The sequence below is a fragment of the Rhinoderma darwinii genome, chromosome 5 (genome assembly GCF_050947455.1).
Source record: "Rhinoderma darwinii isolate aRhiDar2 chromosome 5, aRhiDar2.hap1, whole genome shotgun sequence".
In the NCBI taxonomy this organism is placed as follows: domain Eukaryota; kingdom Metazoa; phylum Chordata; class Amphibia; order Anura; family Rhinodermatidae; genus Rhinoderma; species Rhinoderma darwinii.
This window is the reverse complement of record NC_134691.1, coordinates 309,924,752-309,937,673: the sequence shown is the minus strand read 5'-3', so window position 1 is coordinate 309,937,673 and position 12,922 is coordinate 309,924,752. Positions and strand designations below refer to the sequence as shown.

Below are 12,922 nucleotides of genomic sequence, written 5' to 3'. Positions count from 1 at the left end.
TTCTCCTTTTCCTACTTCTTTATTCTTACATAGCTTGCCTTGACAACTTACGGCTTATCCTTTTCGATAATAAAAATTCCTGCTGTTAAGTATATATATATTGGAAGCATTCAATGCTATGTAAGATATTTAGATATCTGCTTTCCCTCTGTTGGTGGGTATTTTCTACTGCGTTGAAATGTACGTTTGTATATTTTACACTTGAAAAGCCCCCTTCACATGACGTTTGTGCACATTAAATGTATCCGTAGGGCTGTCCTTTTGGTTTGTATATGTTGGTTGTTTTTTTACACATGGGAGCTTATGGGTGACAGATCCCAATGTATGGAGTAGGTCACAGGCCGGGGTTGTAAAGCATATACTACTGTACTCCATTGTACCGCTCTACTACAGTCGCAACACCCTGTTGTCTGTCGTTTTCTTCTCTGTGTAACATTTGAAAACTCTTCTGATAAATTTGAATTTTTTTTAAAATAATATTCACAAAATTACCTTTTGGTTCCTAGAATAGATCCTCCTTGGCCAGTCCAGCCGCCAACATCTCCCCATTTAATCTCTTTAATCTAAAGTAAAATAAATAAATTATATTTGCATACGACTACAACAAAACCAACTCTCAACATTGTCTTTTAATGGGAGGAGGATGGCACAGTGGCTTAAAGGGGTTTTTAATGTCCATCGATGGCTGCATATACACATGGGTCACTGTGTATGGAACAACATTAAAAGGGCAGTGGCTCTCCAGGAAGAGCGAAGGTCCCTTCATTCTGCTGATCGTGGGCGTCCCCCACACATACAGATGAACTATCCAAAGGATGGTCCAGCATTGGATATTCATGGAAAACCCTTTTAAGCTCGAGTCGCCATACACAATTTAGACAGCTGTTGGCCGAAGGTTAGTTCATCTGACAGCTGCCTCTCCCGACTCCTGCATCAACATGCAAGCTTGGCTTTATATCTCACTTGAATGCTGAGATATAATTGCTTGAAGTTAAAGGTCCAAAGCCTAAAGAGAGATTCAGATGAGATTTCCTGTTCTGATTTTCATCAGGTCCATTTTTTTCATGGAAACCTTGTGCAGATCCATATCCAATACATCGATGTCCCCATATACATACACCTAACGACTACGCAAGCCAGGTAGGATCTAGATATTGTTTTATTTGGATCCACACAATGTCCCCATGAAGACAGAAATCACAATCTCTCTTCAGACTTTGTAAACCTGTAACTTATCGTAAAGCAATTAAAAGGACCAGTAAGAACATGAATTTTATCACGTTCCAATATACTCACCTGTCCCTTGGCAAATCCTTCAAAGCCATCATTAACAGCGAACATCTTGTGTCCTTCAGTAATTCCCACTCTCACGGCGGATCTGACGGCTCCATTCATTCCAGCAGCAGGAGCCCCCACATTTAAGACAGCCACATTGAAGTTACTCTATGAAAGAGAATAGAAAATTATATAAACAAATGGAAATAAGAGCAGACAGAAAAGAAGCAACTGACACAACACAGTCCAAGCATTTGCATGAGAATTCCCTATAACCCCAAAGTTACTAAATCGTATAAAGCTTTTCTATTACTGCTGATACAGTTCCAAAAAGGACATCCAAATTTAGAAAACCTTAAGCCAGTGTTCCCAACCTGTGGTCGCCATGATATTGGAAATCAATGTGATTTTGTGAATACATAGAGGTTTAGGTAATTTCTATACCACAAAAGTGCCCATTCTACTAGTAATAATAATTTCTCTGTACTATCTCTTTGTAGGTCCAGTAAACTTTATGGAACTTCTGTTGATGAACTTTCAAAGATCTGGAAATCTCTAAACTACATGGTAAAGGAGAGAGTACTCAGTAGAGAGACGAATGTCTCCTTATGCCCTTAATGACCGGGCCTGAAAAGGCCTTATTGACCAGCTAAATTTTTCCGTTTTTGCCTCTCTGCCCTTAAGCAGCCATAATTCTTTTTTTTTTTAATTGACGTGGCTGTATGAGGCCTTGTTTTATGCGGGAGAAACAATTATTTTTTTCTGCGCGATTTGGGAGTAGAAAAAATTAGCTGTGTAAGTTAAATAATATGGTGTGAATATAGGAAAAAGTGATTTTCGGTATTGTTTTTTTTTTTTTGCTTCTTTTTTTTATCCATTCCCGTATCATGCTAAATAGCCTCTTAAATTAAGTTCTCAGGTTATTTTGGTCATGTAGATACCTAATATATGTAGTTTTTTTTGTTTTTATGTAATGTATGGGCAATAAAATATATTTGAAACAAAATAATGACTTTTTGGGTTTTTAATTTTTTTAAATTTTTTAATACCATTAAGAGAGCTTTATTTACAACTTTATTTATTATATTAGCATATTCTTGCGTAGTCATACATTACACTCTGTCACTATGACACAGGCTTCTGTTAGGACAGCACATAGTGTGCCCTAACAGCAGACATACTGAACAGACAGCTCTGGAGTCCTTTCTAGGACCACAGGGCTGACTGGAGAGGAACCACCCAGTCTTCGATCGCGTCACTGGAAACCCACATCGAAGAGGGAAGTCCCCTTTGATCATGCGATGGTCACTAACCACGGCGATCAAAGGATTAAACAGATGTGATGGGAATTTTTTCCGATCCCAGCTGTTTTCAGTAGGGTCTCTAGCTTTAGGGGCTGTTAGCTACAGCTCTTACTTAGAGGATGAGCACTCATAGGAGAACTCATCAGCCTCTTCTACAAAAGACATAGCTGTAAATGAAGGACCTGCACCGCCTGCCACCTAAAGACGGTGGGCGGTCGTTACGGAGTTATTCTAGTGATCGGAGGGGGTCCTAGCTCAAAGACCCTATCGATCTCTCCATGGCATATAAGAACATAGTTAAAACCAGAGCTTCACTAGTTAAGCTATAGCAGTTTTATTACTTGACCTCACTTTTCAATGGAAATCATGCACAACTATTATGTTGTGGCTGATGCAGGGAAAATTTAGTATTACATGGCAGCTATTTACCTGGCTGTTCTCCATTCTGGCTCATAGAGGGTTCCAAGCAGGGGACCCTACTCTATGACGTCCACATGGAAAACCCCTCTATGGAGTTGTCAAGGAAACAGCCATTCCCTAATGGACTTCTATTATCATAAATACTCCATTAATGAGAGGGTGTGATCCAATAAAAGAAAAGGACAGGAAAACCAAATTCCCTGCCATTGAATTTTTTCAGCAGAATACAGACTGCCATTTACAGACAGCAGAGAACTGTTGATTATGCAGCCACCACTATACACACTATACAATACTATTTTTATTTAATGTAAGCTCCCTCTAGTGGTGATGGCAGGAAGCCAGAATTGTATTACTTTATGGCTGTGCAGGAGATTTAGCTCTGTATCAGAAAACGGAGCTCTGACTGCTATAAATTTATATAAGAAAATCAGCAAATTATTTTGGAACTATTTAGATTGAAAAAACTAAATGTGCTCATAGGTTGACATTTTTTTTATTAAATAAGTGATTTGGCAAAAAACTTAAATAATAATTTGGCCATCGCTGGGTACATGTGAGATTACAGTATATGGCAGTACATGTGTTAGTTTATCTGTTCTCAGAAGGATAACTGTTTAGTTAGTGGTTGTTAATAGTAGCAAGGACAAAGCACGTATAAGTATACATTGCTCATGCTGTGGGAATTCAAACAAGCTAAAAAGAATAGAAAAATTCATATCAGATATACCACATGCAGTATTAATGCACAATGTCTAGAAATGTCAGCCAGACTTAAGCACTAAGCATATAAGTTACGTACACTACACTGGTTGTCCTGTCAGGTAAAGGAGAAATTCATTACATTACTTCAATAGGTTAGTGATCTATTAGTTATGTACATAATACAACATACATTGTTAATTTTTCAATTATACAGCAAAAATCTAAATCCCCACCCAACCCCCATTCTCACAGCACTGGATCGGGTCTCCATGCCCGCCCCGTTAGGGTGTTGTGACATGAACAGCATCGGGAAAGAGATCTGGGTGCTTGATCCTCCTCTTCCCATTCCCCCCACCGGGAAGTAACTAAAATTAACTTATAATATAATTAAAAATAAAATGAAAATATAAAATAATTAACTTACTAACATAAATATAGTCTAGTAATATTGAAATATAGGTTTACCTTTGGAAGTTCAGATGTATTTTTCTTATGGGAGAGGAGTTTGTACGTGTTAAGGTTGTTCTCGAAACTCCTAAAATATTAACAGAAACATTTTAATACATTGATTTTTATCAAAATTCTCATAAGGAAAAGAAAACGAGAATGGGTAAAAAAGAATGAAATGATATAAAAGTATCTGCATCAATCCGATGAATCTTGTCTATACTACTAGAGCCATTTGCTTTATGCAAGCCTAAGAAAAAAAAAATGGAAGTCAACCTTCTCTTTTTTTTAAAATAGCAGAATATGTTTACCATCGCTATATCCAAATGCCAATTGACATCTAGGTAGGCCGACTTCGGTTTGGACTCATTTTTACCATTAGCAGTTCTTCAATAGCAGTGGTGTTGTAGTATGCTGAGTTATACCCGTGTAGCCAACAGCTACAACACAATGCATTGTGGATGGGACATGATGGCATGTGATGTTGTGGCACAATGATCTTAATGTACAGCAAGACTTGATCTAAAGGGCTACGCATTCCACCTTGCAACATAAACAATGCAGCAAGTTTGCACTGCGGTAGCCCCGTATGCTGGACATGCTATCCTAGCAAACCCTTCAGATAAGGCTAATGCCATATAGAGCTAGGCCTTCTCTTCCATGCAGCTTCTACTTACAGTTAGTGCCAGTATAGTGGGACAGCAGGAAAAAGTACCTGGGCATGAGCAGAAATGCCATCATATCAGTTATGCACAAGGCCCCATATAAATCTGCCGTAATGTGATCATATTTTATACACAATATCCCCATTATCTCAGATATGCCTGGGAGTGTATAAACCATAGTTGCATGAACTTGACAGGGTTATCCAACTAAAACACCAGGCAGATAGGGGCCGGAGAACATCTGTTCTCGCAATAAATGGGGAACCAGCTTTAATACTCTGGACTATATGGTAACACTAGAAAATGTCCCCCGGTTAATATGCCTGGACTCTGGAATCAGTTGAGGGGGTGACTAAAGTTTCCTCAACTTTAAACTTTCTACCTGTCATTAATTCTTACAGATATGCAGGGGTGTTGATAGGCACTTAGATCCGGGGTCTGTGCCCTGGATTATAAGTATATTGCCCAGAACCACTGGCCAGCACCTTTTCAAATAGAAACTTTATTTCTGGCAGGGTGCATGCAAACCTTAAAGGGTTACTAAACTTTCAGAAAACATTTCAGAGTTTTGATCGTGGCGGGTCCGAGCACTGATACCCCCACCGATCTCTAAAACTAAGCGGGAGAAGCGCTCGGGTGAGCCGCTTGGTTCCTGATTGGCTTTTCTCGGAAAGCCGAGCAGTTGGTGTACGGACTCAATAGAAAGTCTATGAGACCGTACACCTTTCTGAGAAAAAGCCGAAGTTTTAAACAGTGGGGGTCTGAGCACTGAGACCCCACCGATTACTAAAACTAAGCGGCAGAAGCCCTCAGGTGAGTGCTGTGATGCTTCGCTTCTGATCGGCTTTTCTCAGGAAGGTGTACGAGCTCATACACTTTCTATTGAGTCCGTACACCAACTGCTCGACTCTCCGAGAAAAGCCCATCAGGAACGAAGTAAATCTGCCCCACTGTCCACGTATAATGGCAGCTATTGGCTGTGTGCCCTACCAGCGTCAGTGTCTGCAGCACACACATAAACAAGTGTCCCAGCTTACAGGCAGCACCAGTTTACCGTTTTTGAGTTGGACTTGGGAGGGTGGCACTGAGAGTGCACTCTTAATTTGTGGGGGCAGGGAAGGTATATTATTACCTTGTGGGGAGCACAAAGGGGGATTATTACTATGGGGTACACAGGGTGTATTAATTCTGTGTGACATAAAGAGGGCATATTTAGTGTGTGTGGGCACAAAAGTGGGCAGTATTACTGTGGGGCACAAAGCGGGAATTATTACTGTGTGGAGGCACAAATATCTCTATCATACATAAAGCTGAGTCTCTGTATCTTATCCAGCCGTGTTATAAAAGTTGTACTATAGATTTGTGGACTATGATATTTATATTTTTTGGAGGAAAGGGCCAAAACATGTGTCTTGGGGCTTTTGCCTCTGATCTTTTGAGAACAGCAACGCCCCTGTAGATATTAATGCAACAGTTAATTTTAATTAATGCAATGTCCATTTTTTTCAGCTAAAAACAAGAGTTAGGAGACAATGATGGGGGTTCCAGCCCCCAGACAGACAACAATGTGATCCGAAATATTTGATTGACCTGTCAAGAGATCCTATAATTGGAATATCCTTTAATTTAAAGTGTAGATAAACGTTTGACAAACTTCTGACATGTCATAGTGACATGTCAGAAGTTTGGATTGGTGCGGGTCCGAGCACTGAGACCCCCACCAATCGCTAGAACGAAGCAGCTGAAGTGTTCGTGTGAGAGCTCAGCAGCTTCGTGTCTGTTCGGCTTTTTCCGGAAAGCTGATGTATCGGAGTACGGGCTCATAGGCTTTCTATTGAGTCCGTACACCGATACATTTATCCAAACAATCCAAACTTCTGACATGTCACTATGACATGTCAGAAGTTTGTCAAACATTTAGCTACACTTTAAGAAAAAAAAGAAAATCTAAATACAGTATAATATGTACCCTCCACGCAGCCTGACAGCATCTTCAAATCTCCTTTCATCCATTGCCTTTTGAACTTCTTGAGTCTAAAAAAAAAAAAAATTACTGATGTAAATACTGATAATGAATTACTTCTCAAAATTACTTCTGGGCTAACGTGTAGAAGTCAAAGGTGTCATTGATCTATGTCGCAAGCAGTCCTGTCTTTCTGGACTGACCATCATGTTCTCTATTTGTGCCATTGCCGTAAGGTTTGCAGAAAGGGTAACTGGTTTCTATGCCTGGGGGTGGCTTACAGTTCCCATGCATCAACTATATCAGTATAAGTTTTTGTTCCTGAGGTGTCTCTATCCTGCTAGATGATGAGATTTCAGTATGAATAGATCCAGTGTGTCACAACATTGACTGTTATTTGGTCGGTCCAGGATTTACTTTTGCATTAGTGCCCAAAAACCTCAGGTTACACCTCTTGTCAGCATTCTATGTTTTGACTGCAGCACATGTGGAGTATAGAAGTGTTTACAGTAGAGACGGTCATAGCTTGGAAGGTCTGCCAGGACCTGAAACTGAACATAGTGATCGTTTCTATAGCTTTAGCTAATACCCAGCTTTGCAATGGCTCAACCACTCACCATCTGTACACATTCCATGAGAGGTAAGCGCACGGCTTGGTTTCCACATAAAGATACCACACAGGCAGGCGTCTCTGAAGTGGCTTCAAGCAAGGCCAACACACATTCTACTCCCATCCTACTGGCCTGTAAAGAGGAGAATACTCGTAAGTGTTAACACTATACGATAAGGTTATTGTAGGTAGATGATTCTAATAAACATACAACAGTACGACACAAGAGCAATGAAGACAAGAGTATTATTTAGACAAGTTCATAGATGTGCTCAGTTTTCAGAAGGGAACAGTCTTACAGTCTTTTTCTCTCTCTAAACTTATTACCTTATGACGTCATTGTGAAGCCTCAGTCTTAGGCCTTCTTCACATCACGTTTTAGCCTTCCGTTGGAGGTATGCGTCGGGAGGACTCCCAATATAAACCTTCGACGGAAGGCCAAAACATATCCCACTGTATGGCATACAGTGGGATACGTCACTTGGGACTGGCCAAGGGGAAACTCCTGAAGTCAAAGTCCATATATGGACAGTGATGTCAGGAGCTTTCCCAAGGCAGAGCGATTCTTTATGCTTCTTCTGCCCGGGCACATCGGCCCTGTGGATTCTCCTGAAGTCACTGTCCATATGTAAACAATGATGTCGGGAGATTCCAAAGCGGTGTCCCCGGGCAGAGCAAGCATCAGGAATCGCACTGCCTGGGACTCTCGCCATGGGAAAGCTCCTGACGTCACTGTCCATATATGGACCGTGACGTCAGGAGTTTCCACAGCGCCACAGTCCTCAGGCAGAGCAGCTGTGCAGGAACCTCGAGCGACATAACTGCCATATGTCAACAGTTCATCACTGGAGCTTCCCGACGTACACTTTTAATATATATATGAAAAAAGTATCCACAGGGATCCTCTTGTGTTGTTACATCAAGTGTGCACCACCAAAAAATAGTCTATGTATGGGGGCAAAGGGATGAAGATGGGGAATAGCGATGTAACAATAAAAAATAAAAATAAAATTTGTTTTTTGGTTTTTGTTACATCGCTATTCCCCATCTTCATCCCTTTCCCCCCATACATACACTTTTAACATATACCCGTGACAGATGCCTAACAGTACTATCCATCGCCATAGGCTCCGATTTTTTTGCGGGATCCCTCAGGATAGAATAGCATGGTCTACTACACTATTCCTTCCTAAAAATAAAAAATAAAAGTATAATGACGTGTCCCAGCCTGACGAAGACCAGAAGGGCATTCTATTGACCTCTGTAGGGCTAATGAAGCCCTATGGACACATTTATCGTATACATCGGGAGCTTTCCCGACAGACAAGATAAAATTAGTTCTTGAATGCTATCTGAAAACGGCCTTACTACGTCATTCTGCCGCAAATATGTTTTTAAAAAAGCATGAAAGCATAGGTATATATGACATTAGAGAGGACGGGTCATTATAGGCTGTATAGATTAAAGAGGACCTGTCATCTCTCCTGATGTGTCTGTTTTAGTAAATACTAAATAACAGTTCAGCAGCCTCTTTTCTTAGTACTCTGCATTGTGCTGTTCCTCTGTTATTCATACTGGAAATATATGAATAATTTGACATTTTGTCTCAATAGAGTGTGTCCTTAAACCGTCTGAGACTGTCAGCATTGAATGGACAGTGTCAGAGTGTGTGGATACATGCCCCTATTGAAAAGACGAATGGTCATGCCCAGTTGTGAATTTATCCTTACATTTCCAAAAGGAATAAACGAAGAATGACATAACGTACAGATCTAAGAAAAGATGCTATAGAATTACTAGGAGGGCTGACCGGTCCTCTTTAAAGAGCTAATGACTATCCTCCTGTGCCTGTTTTTGCTTCTTTTCTTATTTTTAAATAAAACGATATTTTGCATATATTAGGTCACATTTATAGTGTTATTTTTAAGTCATCAATTGAGGTATACAGCATTGCAATAAATGAACATCAGTCACAAGCACATTTATCAGATCAATGTACCGGGAAGTATGACTACTTAGTAAGCTGTTGTCACGTAATAATGAAAATGTTAAAAAATGAGTGATTCCTCTTAGGCTCTTCCTTTTCCTGGCAACTCAATCCCCCCTCAGTGCTAACCCCATTAACACGTCCAGTAAAACCTTTCCAAACCCTGTCATGAACGTCCGCTGTGTGACGTGCCTGAGCAAAGAGCATCAAGGACAAGATCCGTTGCTTTGGGGATGCAGCTACATTTACATAGTTATATGCATTGAACTCAACAATAATATTGGAGACAAACAAATCACTCACCAGAATTCTATCGAAGGCTGAAGGGGTTCCACCTCTCTGGACGTGGCCTAAGATAGTTACTCTTGTATCAAACCCAAGACGTGAGACCACAAGCTGAAAAACAAGACATTGTGTATAGTTAGATCAGAACTGTTACTGAGAAATTCTATAAAGATAACTTTCTTTTACTTTATATCATCACATCTACAAATACACGAGCAGACGCAAAACTAAATGAAATCATGTAATTTCGGGCCTGTTCACATCAGCGCCGGGCTTCCGTTCATGGGTTTCCGTTAGACCTTTCCGTCAGAGAAACCCATGAACGGAAACCATAACTTCCGTTTGCATTACAATTAATTTCAATGGTAATGCATCCGTTGCAAATTGTTTACGTTCTGCAAGGTTTCCGTTTTTTAGTGGAAACAATAGCGCAGTTGACTACACTATTGTTTCTGCTAAAAAAAAACAGAAACCTTGCGGAACAGAAACAAACGGAAACCATTTGAACGGAGGCCCGATGCTGATGTGAACACAGCCCTAATGAATACATATTGCTATACATCACATAGTGGTTACATAATAAATATAACTAATTCTAATTAAGGATGAGGATTATACTTGAAGGATAATTCTCCTCGGTGATGGCAGGCAGATGGCGTGACATGATAATCCCGTCTTTACTGACTAATTAGAGTATGTATCAGGTATTTTCCTAGACAGAGAGAAAGTAGTTTCCTAGATGAAAACCTTTATTAGGCCTTATTCACACGAACTTGTCCGTTTTGTGCACGCAGAAAATGCTGCGTTTTGCACACGCAAAAGTTAAGTGTGGCATCTGTATATCGTGCGTGGCTGCGTGATTTTGCGCAGCTGGCATCATTATGACACTTTTTTTATGTGACGAAACAGTAAAGCAGGAGGGGCTTTTATGTTTCCCTTCACTTCTTTAACAACTGTAGCGCAAATCACGCGCGTCACCTGGATGTGCTTCCGTGTGCCGTGCACGATTTGTACGCACCCATTGACTTTAATGAGTGCATGCGGCGCGAAACACGGGCAAGTATAGGACATGTCGTGAGTTTTACTACATGTCGTGAGTTTTACTACATGTCGTGAGTTTTACTACATGTCGTGAGTTTGTGTCCGCTGCGTGAAAATCACTGACTGTCTGAACGTCCCCATAGCCTAACATAGGTCCGTGCGACGCGCGGGATTTTCACGCGCGTATCACGGACGTAATATACGGTCGTGTGAATAAGGCCTTAATGTCATTCTAGAATACATCATTTATCCGCACAGAGATACAGATGACAGAATTGTATAGTATCAAGTCAATCTTAGTAATGGAATTCATCTTTATATACCTGCAAAGTGACAAATGATGACATTTACATAGACTTTCATAATTCTCAGGATATGTTCACTCGCAGTGTCGTCAGGCGTATTTCGGAGCGTTACCGAAAACCTACAAACAGCTTCCCATTGAAATCAATGGTGTAATACAGCGTTTAGTTCAGACGACCCATACTATTACGCCGCTGTTTTAAAAAAACAGTGCGTAAAAAGACTCTGCGTAAAAAGAAGGAGCATGTCACTTCTTGAGGCGTTTTTGGACTGTTTTTTCCATTGAAACTCCTCCAAAAACACCTCAAAAACCCCTAAAAAATACGCTTCAAAATCATTTTCAGATTCAAAAACACATGCAAATCAGAGGCTGCTTTCCCTTGACTACAGCTCTGTAATTTTCAGCTGTTTTTTATTGTACGTGTGAACATACCCTAATAGGATAATGTATCATGGACTGTCTGCTGGGTCAATCTGGCCTTACCTAACGCACCAATGTTTATACCCCAAAACTGTACTGAATTAGGCAGCACAATATGAAACTAGATCCTATATGAAGACCGTTCAATAATTCTGGACTATTGGTGGTGTGGGAGGTGTGTAAACAGGGAGACGGGCTGCCGACATGATAATAATGTATGGGGACGAGCGATCGGAGTAATGACGGCTTGTCCACATACATAGATCCTTGTGACAGGAGCAAACGAGCGCCGATCAACGAGCTGTCTCGTTGATCAGCGCTCGTTGCACCGGCCGGTGTAATTGGGCCTTTAGGGTCAGTACATCCATTATCTAAGGGCTTCAGTAATCTATAGACGCATTCTTCATACTATGTGTATGTTTTAAAGGCATCAATGATGTTGGTTATCTTGACTGGAGACCTATCTACTCACGAGAATGGGTTTCAGAGGAAAGGCATCAAAGTGGGAGTACATTATATACTTTCTGACTCTTTAGTAGTAGCACCAAGTAAGAGGGAATAAAGAATCCTAAAAATTGTTCTAGAAGAAGGTAAACTCCATTCAAAAGAAATGTTTACATTTTGGTGAATGTAGTATTTAAACAAAATGTTGAAGTAAACTTGAAAGGATGAAAGTGAGTTTTCAGCTTGGCATATTCCATGTTTAAAAAAGTCAAATATCACGCTCTTAAGGCGGGATTCACACGACCGGGTCCCGCCTGAGCCCGAGTGTCGGCCGGTAAAATCGGCCATTTTGCCCGGCCGGTTTGCATAAAGTTTTGCATCTGTTCCGGGCCGGGCAGATCTGGACAATGACATCAGCGGCAACTCCTGAAGGGGAATCCCCATGTGTTCGGGGATTCCGCTTCAGGAGTTTCCCCTGATGTCACTGCCCAGATATGGACAGAGACATCAAGCGCTCTGTCCAGGAGCGGAATCCCCGAAAACACGGGGATTCCGCTCCTTCAAGGAGCTAAATTGGGGCTAGCACATAGCAGAGCGATACCTCCCTGCTCTGCTATAGTGGCGTCGCTACAGTAGCAGCAGCCGCAGCGGCTGCTAGCGGCGCCATGTAAGGTGTCGCCGGGCCAGGGCGCTTTTAACAAGCAGGGGAAGGGAGCCAGCGCAGCGCTCCCTTCCACCTGCTGTACACCCCGGCCCTGCCACGTCCGAATGGCATCAACTCCTCCTCCTCACATGCACTCTGCGCTGTGAGGAGGAGGAGATAGAGCGCAAGCGACGGAAAACCCGGCCATCACTCGGGACACATCCCGGTGATAGCCGTGTATTACCCGGCCCCATAGACTTCTATGGGAGCCGGGTGGCCGGGTACCCGGCCGAAAATAGAGCATGTCCTATTTTTTGACGGCCGGTTTTCCCGGCCGTCAAAAAATCGGTCGTGTGAATAGCCCCATTAGGGGTCTATTATTCCTAATGCAGCCGGGTGCCGGCCGATT

General features: G+C 41.5%; 1 protein-coding gene across 3 annotated transcripts in view; it reads right to left on the bottom strand.

Moving 5' to 3' along the window:
• The window catches only part of PFKP (phosphofructokinase, platelet), a 103,398-nt gene that overhangs the window by 22,696 nt on the left and 67,780 nt on the right, over window positions 1–12,922 (bottom strand). For all 3 annotated transcript variants that reach the window (XM_075827442.1, XM_075827441.1, XM_075827439.1), the window contains exons 9-14: window positions 9,680–9,772; window positions 7,397–7,522; window positions 6,786–6,850; window positions 4,170–4,239; window positions 1,297–1,443; window positions 493–563 (exon numbers count right to left, since the gene is read on the bottom strand). In XM_075827442.1, coding sequence (XP_075683557.1) covers window positions 493–563; window positions 1,297–1,443; window positions 4,170–4,239; window positions 6,786–6,850; window positions 7,397–7,522; window positions 9,680–9,772 — 572 coding nt within the window. The remainder of the gene's footprint in view (window positions 1–492; window positions 564–1,296; window positions 1,444–4,169; window positions 4,240–6,785; window positions 6,851–7,396; window positions 7,523–9,679; window positions 9,773–12,922) is intronic.